General features: G+C 41.1%; 1 protein-coding gene across 3 annotated transcripts; it reads right to left on the reverse strand.

Annotated features, from left to right (window-relative positions):
- Positions 1-4,661: 4,661 nt before the first annotated feature.
- Positions 4,662-8,202, reverse strand: LOC147623916 (uncharacterized). Of its 3 annotated transcripts, XM_086820542.1 has the most exons (7): positions 8,046-8,175; positions 7,287-7,636; positions 6,109-7,046; positions 5,870-5,991; positions 5,588-5,628; positions 5,368-5,466; positions 4,662-5,147 (listed from the first exon to the last, which is right to left on the reverse strand). In XM_086820542.1, the coding sequence occupies exons 3-7, from the start codon at positions 6,944-6,946 to the stop codon at positions 4,979-4,981; spliced, it is 1,269 nt and encodes a 422-aa protein (XP_086676668.1). In that variant the 5' UTR covers positions 6,947-7,046; positions 7,287-7,636; positions 8,046-8,175; the 3' UTR covers positions 4,662-4,978. The 3 variants fall into 3 exon arrangements, with proteins under 3 accessions (XP_086676668.1, XP_086676667.1, XP_086676669.1); XM_086820541.1 differs by lacking the exon at positions 7,287-7,636 and having other exon boundaries at positions 8,046-8,202; XM_086820543.1 differs by lacking the exons at positions 7,287-7,636; positions 8,046-8,175 and having other exon boundaries at positions 6,109-7,270.
- Positions 8,203-14,115: the final 5,913 nt, after the last annotated feature.

Genomic DNA, 14,115 nt, shown 5'->3' on the forward strand with positions numbered 1-14,115 from the left:
AGTCGCCCTGCCTGTTGGCTACCCTAGGGAACCCTGCCTATCAAACACAGGTCTGGGGTGCTCCTTGGGTTGCTAGATTGGCCACCACCCCTAGTCTGCCTAATGGCCACCCTGCCTACATGCCTCTCCGGACACTGAGCTGGGCACCCTTGGCTTGGTCACAACATAGGCTGAAGACCTGTAGACGCCCATCCCTACCTCTCTTGAGGTCAACTTTGGGCTTGGGGCTCTTGGCCCGCCGCAGAAACACAGGTCCTCCTATCCTTTAAAAAATGCCTGCTATGTACGCTTCTTTGTTGATGTCTATTGTAGATTGGGCAGGAGATTGTGATTCCAAGAAATTACTTTTTGGATATTGTTTTTCACTTGGTTTCGGTGTTTTTTCTTGGACCAGCAAAGCAACCTATAGTGGAACTTTCTTTTACAGAAGCTGAGTACAAGGTAGCTTGTGAAGCATCATTGTGGCGACTGAGGAGGATTTTAGTGGGGACATGGAAGTTAAGATTACCTTGCAATGCGACAACCAAAGCTACATGGCTATTGGAGTTGCCAAGAACCCAAGAACATTGAGATTCAGTATCATTGTGTGCAAGAGCTAATTGAGGATGAGATAGTGGAGCTGGAGTATTGTTCTATACGGACTAGAACTGCGTTGACATAATTTGTCTTCAGGCAGAGATTTTGGGGATGGGTGTTAGTACACACTCAATGCTCGCCTCTTAACATGTATCTCACATTTATGTTTGGTGCACATTTGTAAGGGCCACCATTATGAGGAGAAGCCATTGGTGCACATGTCTTTGGTGATGGAAACCCTGACTTAGATGCCAATGGGGTCGTTATTGTGACCATTGATGATGATCAGGAGATGGTTAGGGGTGCAAGCGTTAGCTGGGGCTCCAGGGGGCGAGCCCTCACCAGCTCGATGGCAGGGATATATTCTTGGAATATTTCTTAGGATACCTCAGTTCATTTTTAGTGGAAAACTGTGGATGGTTGGCCGCGTTCTTGATACGCGGGTAGTGACAATGTCCATACTGCATAACCGGTTGCATTGTATACCAGCATGGATAATAAAAAACCAGCAAATTCTCATTAGGCCAATGCCTCAATTTATAGAGTTTACATCCAACCATCAAATCCAACTTATTTCTCCTTGATTCACTCCACCACTCCCAGAGTATCTCCACCTCTTTTGCTTGATTCTCTCCACCTCTTCACTTTTCCCAGAATATCTCCACACTTCTTAAATCTTCTTATGCTACCCTTTATTCTCTCCCAGTAGGTTCTTCTCACCTTTTCACAGGTTCTTTCACATTTACACATTCTCTTTTACAGTCTCTAACCAAGGGCTTGTTCCCGCACACACCCTATTCACTTGTATATTTCAACAGGCCCCACGATGTTAAGACATGGTTTCCAAGAGTAAAGTCTAACTACTCTATATGTTAAGACATGGTTTGCAAGAGTAAAGTCTACCTACTCCATATGTGGACCATCATGGGATAATGATCCACTCTAGCATGTCGCATGTTTGGCAGTGTGTCAAACCTTATTTACTCATCAGGGATGTTAAGCACTCAAGCTACTCAAACCTAGCTATTCCTCGTAATGGGAAGTGTATAAACATGAGCTAGTCAATGCCTCGACATTACAATATGAGGATGGAGTACTAATATCCAACAACACCCTCACCCCCTTTAATCGTCCACTCGAATGTAAACCACCTGGTCCAATATCAAGTCAAGAATATTCCACTCAATCTAGCACTTGCTAAGAGTCTTTGTGATGATGTCTACAAAGTTCTCACAGTGGTCATGCAAAAGACCTCTCTATACATGCTCTCTATACATGATGCGTGCACGCAAAGTGATATTGCATGTCAAATGTGTTTTCGCAAGCACAAAACATAGGATTTCCAATAATGGCCATGCAATTGTAATTATCACACTGCACCATTGCAGATTGCTTGTGCATGTCGTCCTAGAATAGTCCTCATCCATAATGCCTCACATGAAGCTTGGTTAATGAGAGTGCAAATGGTGGTTGTTTCTTATCTAATAAATGCATCCAAATTTTTGGAGAGCAATTTATAAGATCCCAAGTGTGGATTTTAAGCGGAAAAACCTATTTTGCTTGCATGGTTACCACCCAATTCGAATTCCCTTGTGTTTCAACTAGGTTAGTGGGCTCATGTGTATTGCCTCTAATATACGAGCATAATTTATAAGTTTTTCCCAAGCCCTATTTTTCTCCTCTTGCGGATTTGTAAACATCTTAGGGTGCATCCTTGGTTGTTAGAGGTTTCACTTTATCTAAATACTGCCACTTAGGAAATAGTTTACCCTTTTACAATGTAGATAATCTAGATCTTTATTTTTAAAATACATATCCAATAGGATATAGTACGAGGTATACTCTCCATCAAAATATAAGGAAGATTGTGCTATAGTTGGAAGTTGTGTTGCTTTAGTGATTTCCTTATTACATGATAAAGAAGAGGGAAGAGCCTCCTCCATTTAATGTGATTGTTCCTAGAATACCACATCTTGGCTCACTATAATCTTCTTTGCTTGAGGATGATATAGTTGATATTCCTTTGACTCCATGCTATATTTTGCTCCTAAAGCATTCACACACAAAACCTCTTATGTAGCTGATGGTTTCTTATCCCATTAGGCTTGTAGTGAAGTCATCCATTTGGTAGCCTTTATTGTACTCCTATGAAATTATTGTATTAATGATTTTAGTCTAAAATTGAGAATGCTCATTGTTGTTTTCATAAAAACGCGATTATTGCACTCTCCAACACCATTTTGTTGTGGAGTAATGCGCGTAGATATATCTACTAAAGTCATCAATCAAGGTTCACAATCGCTACATAGAGAAATCACTCTAATTTTCAATTGTGCAGCTTCTTCAATCGACAAGTCCAGTCGCCCGATTGTACTTTTCCAATCAACATTTATAGGAAGAACCTCTAAGTGTAATAGTAGTCACAGAGATTGACATGTATGAGCTAAAGAGGAGTCTTCCTAAAAAGGACCTCGCTTACCCATTGTATGCAAGCTTCACACATCTACACTATAAAAAATTGGTAGCAAAAGCTTAACTAGCTTACCTTTTTATCTTTTTGAAAGAGTCTAAATACTAGGATACCCATATTTCTCATGTCATAGCTTACTACCACGCAAATCATGTTGAACTACAAACATCAAGAGCTCATACAAGTCATTGGTAATAACCTTCCCATCTCCATTAAGAATGACAAACCCATTTACATCAAGATGTACCCACAAGTCATGCTCCGCGATAACGAGATAGAGAGGAGGTTCTTCTTCATATCTAGGACACAAAGAACATTTGAAAGACATTTTGCAAAACCTTCTTTAAACATGAGTGAGACAATACTTGTATCTTTAAAAGGACACTTTCACATTGCCCACTATCACCATGATGTCAACTCCCAGATGCTAAAGGAAGGGATACCAATCCATGTGACTCATCGTATGCCTAGAAGCCTTACCATCTATGATCCAAGAATTTTAATGTGCTTCTATGTTGGTCGTTTCATTGCATGCTTCTCCAAGTAATAATTAGTGCATGAGTACGATTTTCCTTGGCTTTAAGAGGTGCTAGTCCTATCATCTATTTATCTTTTCTTGCATTCTTTAGCTCTATAGCTTTTCTAGTTTGTAGTAAAAGCATTTCACATTTTTTTTTCTGATCTAAAAGAGGTGGAATCCTTACCCTTCTTCTTTGTCCTAATGAGTGAAGTTGCTAAGTCTCTCACTAGCTACCATTTCCAAGGCCATTAATTGGATACCCATCAACCTGCAAGCCTGCCCCGATGTAACGTTGAATTGGCTGGTACTTTTGGCAGACCGTGCTAGACTTGTACTTCGCCATTATCAATGTACGGACATGAATCTCACAGCCAACACCTGCCTTGCTGCTTCACACTTAGCTGTGCCCTTCATGAGCCAGCTATTACTGGCCTTCTCAATACCAGCTACAACACTTTCCTCTCAAGAGACCTTGCAGCCTTGAAACTTGAACAAAGCAGAGTGGGCCACACCAGCAATACATATTTCTTTTCACATGTAAGCCAGAGTTTAGTGGGGAGACGCGGATCTTTCCATCTACCGGGTGTGTACATGTGCATCCATATACATTAAGGGTGCAAGTGTGGGCACAGATGCCTTTACATGTCTGCAAGTAACACACCACAGGGAGGGGGCGGGGGCGGGGGCGGGGGCGGGGGACACGGGGATTTTTTTGGTCATCATCACCAAGAACTGATGACACATGTGATGGAATTGACGCACAGGGAATGGAACTTGAACCATAGAACTCGCTCACAAGCCTGGAGTACTCCACAAAGACAGATAAGAAGAACCTTTTTAAAGACACAGCAATCCAGCAAACCATAAATGACCCATAGGATGATATTGGATTGTAAGAAATGGGACTTGGATCGACAATCTCTTGGTTAGGAACCCGATGCGCTAACCACAACCACAACATGAGAGAGAGAGAGAGAGAGAGGTAAAACATGCTTTTCCTCAACATCGTTTTGTTTGCTGAAGCTGTAAAACATGTACAACATGAGAGAGAGAGAGAGAGAGAGAGAGAGAGAGAGAGAGAGAGGTAAAACATGCTTTTCCTCAACATCGTTTTGTTTGCTGAAGCTGTAAAACATGTACCACAACATGAGAGAGAGAGGTAAAACATGTTTTTCCTCAACATCGTTTTGTTTGCTTAAGCTGTAAAACATGTACCATCAAGCAAGCGCAAGTTTCCAGCAAATTCTAGGACCCATTAATTTGTACGGTTCGAGCTAGCAGCAAGAATTAATGTCCTAACTAAACAAGTACTCAATTACTTCCAGGCAATAGATGGAAGGCCCCGTTTCCCGCATCCCGACTTACAAAAACCGGAAGGTCCTTACCTACCAGCTTAATTTGCTTTTTTAAGATTACAATTTTGAATGTGTCCCACTTCCGGGGACCTGTATGGCATCATAATGCCCAAAACCATGGTACAAAACTCTGATGGGGTTCTCACTCTCATATTCCAAACCATACTCTGCTATAGAAATGAGTCCACCTGAGCTCCGGTCAAGTAAATGCACTGTGATGGGCATCCTACATTAAGCAAAGAAGCATAGACAGCAACCCCAGTAAGAACCATCCATGTACCATCTCATAGATGCATCGAGAAAAAAACTATCCAAATGGATATAAACAACTACATCAAATCCCTAAGCCCCTTAAAGCAGCCAAAAACAGCAATACCACAACACAAACAAGCACTGATCATCACAGCAGAGCAGAAGTTCAAATCCTCTAATAAAGTTCCACTCACTTGAGGACATGTGAAGCCATCAGCAGCTCTGGCTCTCCACCCCATACATGACGCTCACGCATTCTTTTCACATAGCTGTCAAATGTCTCTTCAATGAACCTAAACAAGAACAAAAGCTTTGAAGTTTCTGAAGGAATGCATATACTTAAACACAAGGGGGAAAAGGAGGGCGAAATGAGACGAGGAGGCCTTGGGGGGGGACGCAATGACATATACATACCACTCTGAATCAGCCCGTCGACTTACAAGCTCATCTACAACCTGTCATGTGCACAAGAAACTGAGGTCTTAGCAAGAAAAGTGATGCGTATTTTCCCATCAGCACATATGTAATGTTATAGCTACCATCTCAGTTGCCCCTGCCACTGCCACGACTTGATTGTGGTAGCAACCAGTTCCAAGAGTACCATAACCATATAAAAGCTTTCCATTACATAGTGCCAAGAGTGATCACGGAAACGACATCCAAACCCATCACACTCGAAGAGTGCAAACACTTTACCTTGTCCCGTAGTTCATCTGCAAGCTCACGTTGCAAACTCTCACTTGGGGCAGGATCTCCATTCCTCAGGCAAGCACCATATGCAATGGCCCGGAACAAGCATCGACCATCACCAGGTATACCTAAACCATACAATAATTCCAACCTTACATCTTAAGGCCTTGAGCCAACAAGAGGCAGAAAGAATGCACCTCCTTCAGACCAAAATAAAATAGAAGCTGTAAATGTAACACACTCACCAGTAACAGTGTAGTCTGTGAACACTTGTTTTTCCTCTCTGACGTTTTCAGCTGCTACAATCTCACAATCAGATCCACAAACTGAAGACCCCGATTGTTCCTTAGCACCTTCCACATGCATGAGGGGGCTTGGTGGCAGTGGCATGTTTGGGACAGATACACCGGCTGCTGCAGAAAAGCAAGCGCAAACACCGAATAGCAGCCAAGCTGAATGTCTTCCATGAAGCCAACGAGCAGGTCTGGCATCCCATGCAACATTCCAAGACCCATCCAGCAAACCTGCTGCCATGGCAAACCTGCCCATGCTTATAGCGGAGGCATCCGGAAAGCTCAATCCTGATGCACACTTCGCTCTACCAGACCTTACTTGCAGCATGCCCAAATCTGAGATGGATGGATCAGACCCCACGTGACCATTATAAGAAACAGCTACTGTGCTTCCAGATGAGGACCCAGAGTGTCGGTCAAAGCTAGAAAATGAATGGCCATTGTTGGATGGAGAGATGATATTCTGATCCAGTGATGGATGATGCGAAGGTAGCAGTCCATGCCAGATCGTAGCACAACTTACTTCACTTCCTTCCTCTACACAAGAACATGTATGAGAACAACGTCTCTTCACAGAGCTAGTTACATGCAGACCACAGCCTCCTGCATTTGCAACTGTATAATGGCGATTCCAGCTTAAATTGCGAGAAAAGCTTATAGATGTTGCATGCCTGCAAGTGACTTGAGCTGGATAAGGATGAGGGCTACAATGATAAACATGTGAAAGAGCCACTGTTGTAGGGCATTGACTGCCACGGATACATAACCGAAAACACGCAGTCCCAAGCATCTGCTTTCACTCAGTTGCAATAATTCCACTGCTATCCTCAAAGTGCCAGTGCAAAATGCTCATTCTTCACAGCAAGCAAACAATCCAATGGTGTACTAACCTGTTGGGATACATAAAAGTGGGACCATTTAGACAACAAAGAGAAAAACAAGAGCTTCTTAATCCTCTACAACAAAACGTGAGAACAAGTTTTGACACTGTAGCCAACACCACTTTGAAAATCAGTGTGACTTAGTAAAGATCCTTCTGGATCAATTCTGCTGAGCCGCGCATAAAAATAAGGTGCATCCCCATGGAACCATATGGTTGGTTGGGTCTGCTCTATGTGCCTATACCATACCTCATCCCTTCATTATTAGACTTGCCAGCTCATGCACTCTCCTGATTCCGAAGTAGAAAATGCCTCTGCCCTTGTAACTGTGATACAGCACATATAACAATCTAGGGCCATTGACAAGGTACAGGCCTGGTTTGTACGGTCATCACTTTTGTATCAAGATGTTTGTGTAGAATGCTGAGCCAAGATTTGTTCAATACTATGAAAGTTAAGCTAGATATTACGCCAGGACATGAAATCTGAGAGTAACCCAGATACAGGTTGATGTGTTAACCCAAGGCGGGCTAACTAAGAGATGAAACCTGAACAATAATCGGTTAGGTTGCAAAATCCCATTGCTGACTAGAGTCTATCTGCACAGCAAAACGAAGAGATTGGCAGCTAAGCTACGCATATATATTGGTAAAGCCATGATAAGCTCACATGGAAACCTCTTTGATATGCAGCCCAAGAAGGAAGGACATGGTTTAAGCAGGCATGCAGTTAAAAACCCAACAAAACTACTACTGTTACAGTGATCGGACAGAACCCATCTTAGGAAACCCATTTCTGCCATAACCCAACTTAGAAAACCCATTTCTGCCATCTATCTATCTCTGTGTCTCTCTCTCTCTCTCTCTCACGCACACAGAAGGGGGGGAGAGAGCAGAAGCAAGCTCTTACTGCATCACTTGTGAACTAATGCAAAGCCTAATATAATGAAGAGGAAGTGAAGCGCAATGCAAGAAAGCATTAGAAATAGAATAACAAGTGAGAGCATACCTTCAAAAGCCTCTCTGTATGAAGACGAGTTGAGTGTGTAGGCGAGGCTGCCAGGAGAAGTGGGTGAATTCCATTGAAGAAACGAGAGTAACGCTTTAAGGGGTTAGTTTGGCCTGGACTCCTAGCCCTGGCCCCGAGCCTCTTGCCTCGGTGCATCCACCCCAAATCTGTCCGTCCCGAGCCTGCCTAGCCCAACCTTGGCATCCGTTGGCCAGTTGGCCTCTAGTTCATCAATGGACTAAATTGCTTGCACGGTTGCACCACACAAAATGCATCCCCCGCACGTGTATGCACTATGATGGTACAGTATATCATATGTGTGACTTTAGATGAACCTTGTCTCTTTCGAAGGAATCTTCACGCTTGATACTCATATATATGTATATATATTCCAAGGAAGTAACACTCTTCTATGATTTGGACACTACCCCTTCTAATGGCTACCCTTCACCTCCTCTATGCATATGCTCTCTCTGTCTCAAGTCCCACCGTTGGTTGTATATGCCCTCGTGTTGCATTCTACTGACGTTAATACCTCTCTCTCTCTCTCTCTCTCTCTCTCTCTCTCTCTCTCTCTCTCTCTCTCTTCCCCCCCACCATGGGGAGCTACTAATTGATGTTGCTCTAGGTTTTCCTTTTCCTTCTGTAAGCCCGTTGCCCTATGGCTCTCACTCGACTTTCAATCCATACCTGATGTACTTTACTTGTATTGATCCCAAGGCCTCTCATGGATGTTAAAACCGTCATCATCGTCCTCTCTCTCTCTCTCTCTCTCTCTCTCTCTCTCTCTCTCTCTCTCTCACACACACACACACACACACACACAAAAGTTGTACATCATAGAGGAGGTTGCCACCCACTAAAAAGGCCACCCCTCACCCACCTATCCACCCACCCACACACCTTCCACCTCCCAAACCAAGCTATTTTCCCTCACCTCCATCACCCACCCTCCCTTAATATATGCCTATGTAGGCAGGAAGAGAGGGGGGGGGGGGATCCACATAGATGAGAAAGGGTATGCTTATTGCTTACATGAGAAAGGGTATGCTTATTGCTTAATTGGGTGGGGGGGGGGGGGGATCCGCATAGTAAGAAGGTGATAAGGAACACGTCATGTGGCTTCTTCCAAGAAGGAGAGCAAGATGCCAACGTGGCTGAAAGCTACACATGATACATGAAAGAGAGCTTCCATTATTGTATAAGATGGCTTAGTCAAAAGCTTTAATCCCATTTCCCATTTCCCATGAGCCCCTTCAACTCCTTCCCATCAAAATTGCACCTACATTAATACCATGAAAACCATGCCATCACAAATATGAGCACATGAACCTTAAAGAAATTATAAACTTTGGTATTAACAATCCCTCATGTGAGCATACGTGGCTCCTTTATCGTACTCTGTCCTGAATGTTCTCATGTTCCATGTAGTTTTTTGCATGTTTTCATGGAAGAGTTTTGTTCTTCGAGTTAGTTTGTTTTTTTGGTAATGCAAGGAGATACGTTTTTTAGCACACCCCTTTAAGGGAAGGGGGTAAAGTATTGAACTTGGGCAATATCTTGGAGTGAGTATATTTAGGCAATAGTATATAGCATCCAAATAATTTTGTGGATTGTCAACTAATTCCAATGTCCTAGCATTTTGGAAAACTAAGATTGTATATGCACCAATGAATTTATGTAGGCGATGATGACATGAAATACAAGCAAAATAACACATGATGTTGAATGTGGTAGGATACTTTTTATGGACAATTGCAATGTACACTCCCTTGTAAAATAATATTTTGCATAGAACACTTTAAACTTGAATTCTTTTAAATGTACACACCCTGGTTAAGTAAAGTTTGGCATCAAAACACGATAAATTTGACTTCTTGTAAAAGTCATTGTTGGGGGTAAATTTTTGTGTGCTCCTCATAAAAAGAAGTGTCAATCTTGGGGTACTAACTTTTTGTGTGCTTCGGAAAAAAGAAGGCCTTATAGAAAATGGGGCGAATGTTTTCAAAAAATGCCCTAAAATGTCCAAAATTAGGCAAATATTTTCTAAAACCCTTCAAAACAGCCAAAATTTGGGCAAATGTTTTAAGATACTGGGCGAATTTTTTTCTGAAAAAACCCCCAAAAAAATAGCCAATTGGCAAAGATTAGCCCCTATTTTTTTCCTTGCCAATGATAGGCTTAATGAATAAAGGATGAACTCAAAGACATCAAGATAATTGCATATCTCAATACAAATGAAAGTAAGAGAGTAGATCAATTTATAACTTAAAAAAGAATCTCCATGCATAGCATGAACCTACACCACCCATGTGACATAACAACATGTGGCTATTGCATCATTGCTTGTATCAAGGATCTCTACCCGTTTTCATCTTCTTTGACTCTCACTTGCTAGCATTCACCAACATGCACCTACATCACCCATGTGGGCATAACAACGTGTGGCTATTGCATCATTGCTTATATCAAGGATCTTTAACCTTTTCCACCTTCTTTGACTCTCACCGACACCAACATCTAAACAACCTTTGAGAAAATGGACCATACAAATTGCCTCCCCATTAATCATCAAGTTTAAGGAGAATAACTCAAATCATAAATTGTCGATTCAGACCCAAGTTTTTGATGAAATCGAAGGAGAAATTGTTGATGGATTAACTAGTCCTAACCTAATTACACACTAAATTGTCGATTCATACCTAATTTTTTGATGAAGTCGGAGGAGAAATTGTTGATGGATTAACTAGTCCTAACCTGATTGAGATTAGGAGCTACGTCTTGGTACACGTGAAGATACACAATAAACAAGAAAATGTATCTATTCTATTATTATTTAAGAGGAGTACAAATATATAGACCTTAGTCACAAAGGTCTTCTTTCCACACTTTTCTCCTCCTTTACATGCAGCACTTTCATGTAAAGACACCTAGAAATAGACATCTCTTGACTTATCCTATGCACCTAGTCTAGAGCCTTACCATCCTCCATTTATTCCATAATGAAGATTGTGACAACCTTTATAATGATATAATCCTAACACCCCCCCCCCCCAAGGATGTTTAGTTCATCAATTACACCCAAATCACAATGTAGTTCATCTATTACAAAGACGTTTTGTAAAAATTAAAAAGTGAATCGAGTCTTGGTGACAATGCAGCCATAACAAAAGCATCATTAGCTACCGCGAACTGAGAAGAATGAGAAGACAACAGAACAAACTTCACAAGTCATGCCACAACCGAGGCATCATTTTCTAAGTGAGTCGGCCTCCATGGCCATATATCATACCCTGGGTATCACACAAACAATCTCACTTGCATGGATTTACAAGGGTTTCCCATGAGAGTACATTAGTTATAAATTGAACGAGAATGAAAGAAAAAAGATTGTAATGCTGTAAAAGAAGTCCATTACAGGTGGTGGTCATTCTGTGCTATTGCAAAATTACAAGTCTATGCTAGTGGCTCCATGTTTTCATTGGCCTTGTTGTTGCAAAAGCTTGATCTTGTTACTTTGGCTCCACATGTGACCAAGTCCCATGGCTTGCAACGCCCCAATAAATATGCGGTACATAGGACCAGCCCCTTGCTTAAAAGCGTTTAAAAATTATTATAAAAAAAAACAAAGAATTTTGCTTGCAAATCTGTACTCAAGGTGCCCAACAGCTTGTGACGGGCGGCTCTATTAATAGCCTTCACAAAATGGAGGTTTTCAGACGATCGAGAAACTGTAGGCAAACGCTGCAGAGATTAGATCTAAACACTAATTACGGTCCTACATGATAGGCTTAAACAAAATTTGTTATTTGTTGCTTAGAGAATTGATTCACCTTTAAAGCCTTTCATTTGCACATGATTACGATCTTTGTAGGCAATTGCCACAAACGATTTGACGCTTAACGTTAAGGATTTAACAGAGAGATTAACCAGTGGTTATACACTAAGTGAGATTAGCAGCTCGAGATACATAATAAACAAGAAAAAGTGTTTATTCGTACAATATATATAGACCTTAGACAAAGGTCTTATTTTCAACAATTTTCTCCTCCTTTGCATGCACTACTTGCATGTATCCAACTTTGCGGGAAGATTTATATATATATATATATATATATATATATATATATATAGCGGTCACAACATATACCCACGTTGCGTAGCCTGATGGCATCGAACCCGGGCCCTCGCAATGGGACTCAACCGTTCTGCCAACTCGTCTACGCGCCCGTGGGCTGCATGTATCCAACTTTGGACACAGACACCTAGAAATTGGCAGCTCTACTGACACCTTAGCATCCTTCACTGAGACAACCTTTACAATGATAAGTTTGAGCTTATAATCCTAACAATTTTCAACTCCTTTCCTTTGGGAATGCAACGTTAAACTCTAAACTTACCCTATGCACCTAGTCTATAACCTTAGTATCCTCCCACACTGACAACCTTTACAATGATAAGTTTGAGCTTATCATCCTAACAATTTTCCTTTGGGAATGCAGCCCTAAACTCAAAAACCTCATGTCTTAAACACAGCCTAGTTGAGCACCATCCACTGGATGTGTTCCAATCTCTTGTAGTAGTAGTAGTAGCTAGAAGCAATATTACACTAAAAGTCGAAGCCTCAAATTACTCGTTAGAATAGGTGTTCACTCTTGAAGAGTACATTTTCTATGTCACATGTATTAAATTTATTTTACAAATGGATTACGACCTGGTGCACACGTACACTCCCAACTCACACTCTCATCCTATCCAATTTTCACTCAAAGTCAAGGTAGGTCACACATAAAGATTGCCTCATCTATTTTCTTAGTGCTTACCACTTAGAGCGATGGCTAAACATTCACATATATCATGAAGCATAAAATTTGTGACTTCTGATCAATGAGAAATATCAATACTTAGTATTAAATACAAGAGTTTTCATCTCTCATCAAGTGAAGATCTCAAATATGGAACTATAATGTTGTTAACCCAGTCAACTATAATTAAAAGTCAACAAGGATCGATGAGTTGCATCATCAACTTATTTTACTACCTGAAAATGCGAGTTTGTGGATGGTAACACAATGCTTGAATCACCACTAAAGGTTTAGTTCGATCTACAAGAAATTCAAAGAGGAAATGATCACTTACTAAAACTAGCAGTAATAAATTTGAAAATAAGAGTGCACAAAATATCTAAGCTACCTTAAAGTGGATAGTGCTAACGGTGCACTAGAGAAACCATTACATAGAATCAATAAGTATAAATAAAGTGTATAATTGATAAGGCTCAAATAACAATGAAAATGCTCAAAACACACGCTTCAATTTGAATTACATGTACATCCAACTACAAGGCTCATGTGCTCCCAGAGCCAATACGTAATGTACATCACCACAATTTCTAGCCCTCCCTCTTGGTGATGTGATTCCTTTATGGCAATGCATGTTAGGGCTTACATTCCAAGCTTGTGACACCCTAGTGGATTAGACCATTGAGCTTGGGCACCTTCACCAATTGAGAACATCCTTACACCTAAGGTAGGATGTAACTAATACCACCCACATCAATGCACATACTTATGATTATTTTCAACTCATGATTGGAGCAAGGTACCTCCACAAACATGCCACTTTCCACCAAGGAGGAATCTCGACTGTACCATGATTTATGATTTAAGTATATAATGAAAAAGTTTTTTGCTTGTGCTGATGAAAAAATTGTTGATGGAATAATCAGATGCCAATATCAAAGCCTATGATAGAGATCCAACATATGTGCATATGCAGGTGAATATGTGCATGGGTTTTGTTGCTTTTATGTTGGTGAATATGTGCATGCATGTGTTGCTTGTGTTGGTGAAAAACTTGTTGATGGAATATTCATCAATTGAAAGAACCTCGTGCCAATATTGAAGCCCATGACAAAGACCCAACATGTGTGGATATACAAGTGAATATATGCATGTGTGGATATACATGTGAATATGTGCATGTGTAGATATACATGTGAATATATGTGTGTGTTTTTACCTTTTATAAATGTAAGGCATTTTATAAATGAGCATATGAGTAGCCCCTT

The sequence above is a fragment of the Cibotium barometz genome, chromosome 26 (assembly GCF_041138505.1).
Source record: "Cibotium barometz isolate CiBa-2024 chromosome 26, ASM4113850v1, whole genome shotgun sequence".
NCBI classification, from domain to species: domain Eukaryota; kingdom Viridiplantae; phylum Streptophyta; class Polypodiopsida; order Cyatheales; family Cibotiaceae; genus Cibotium; species Cibotium barometz.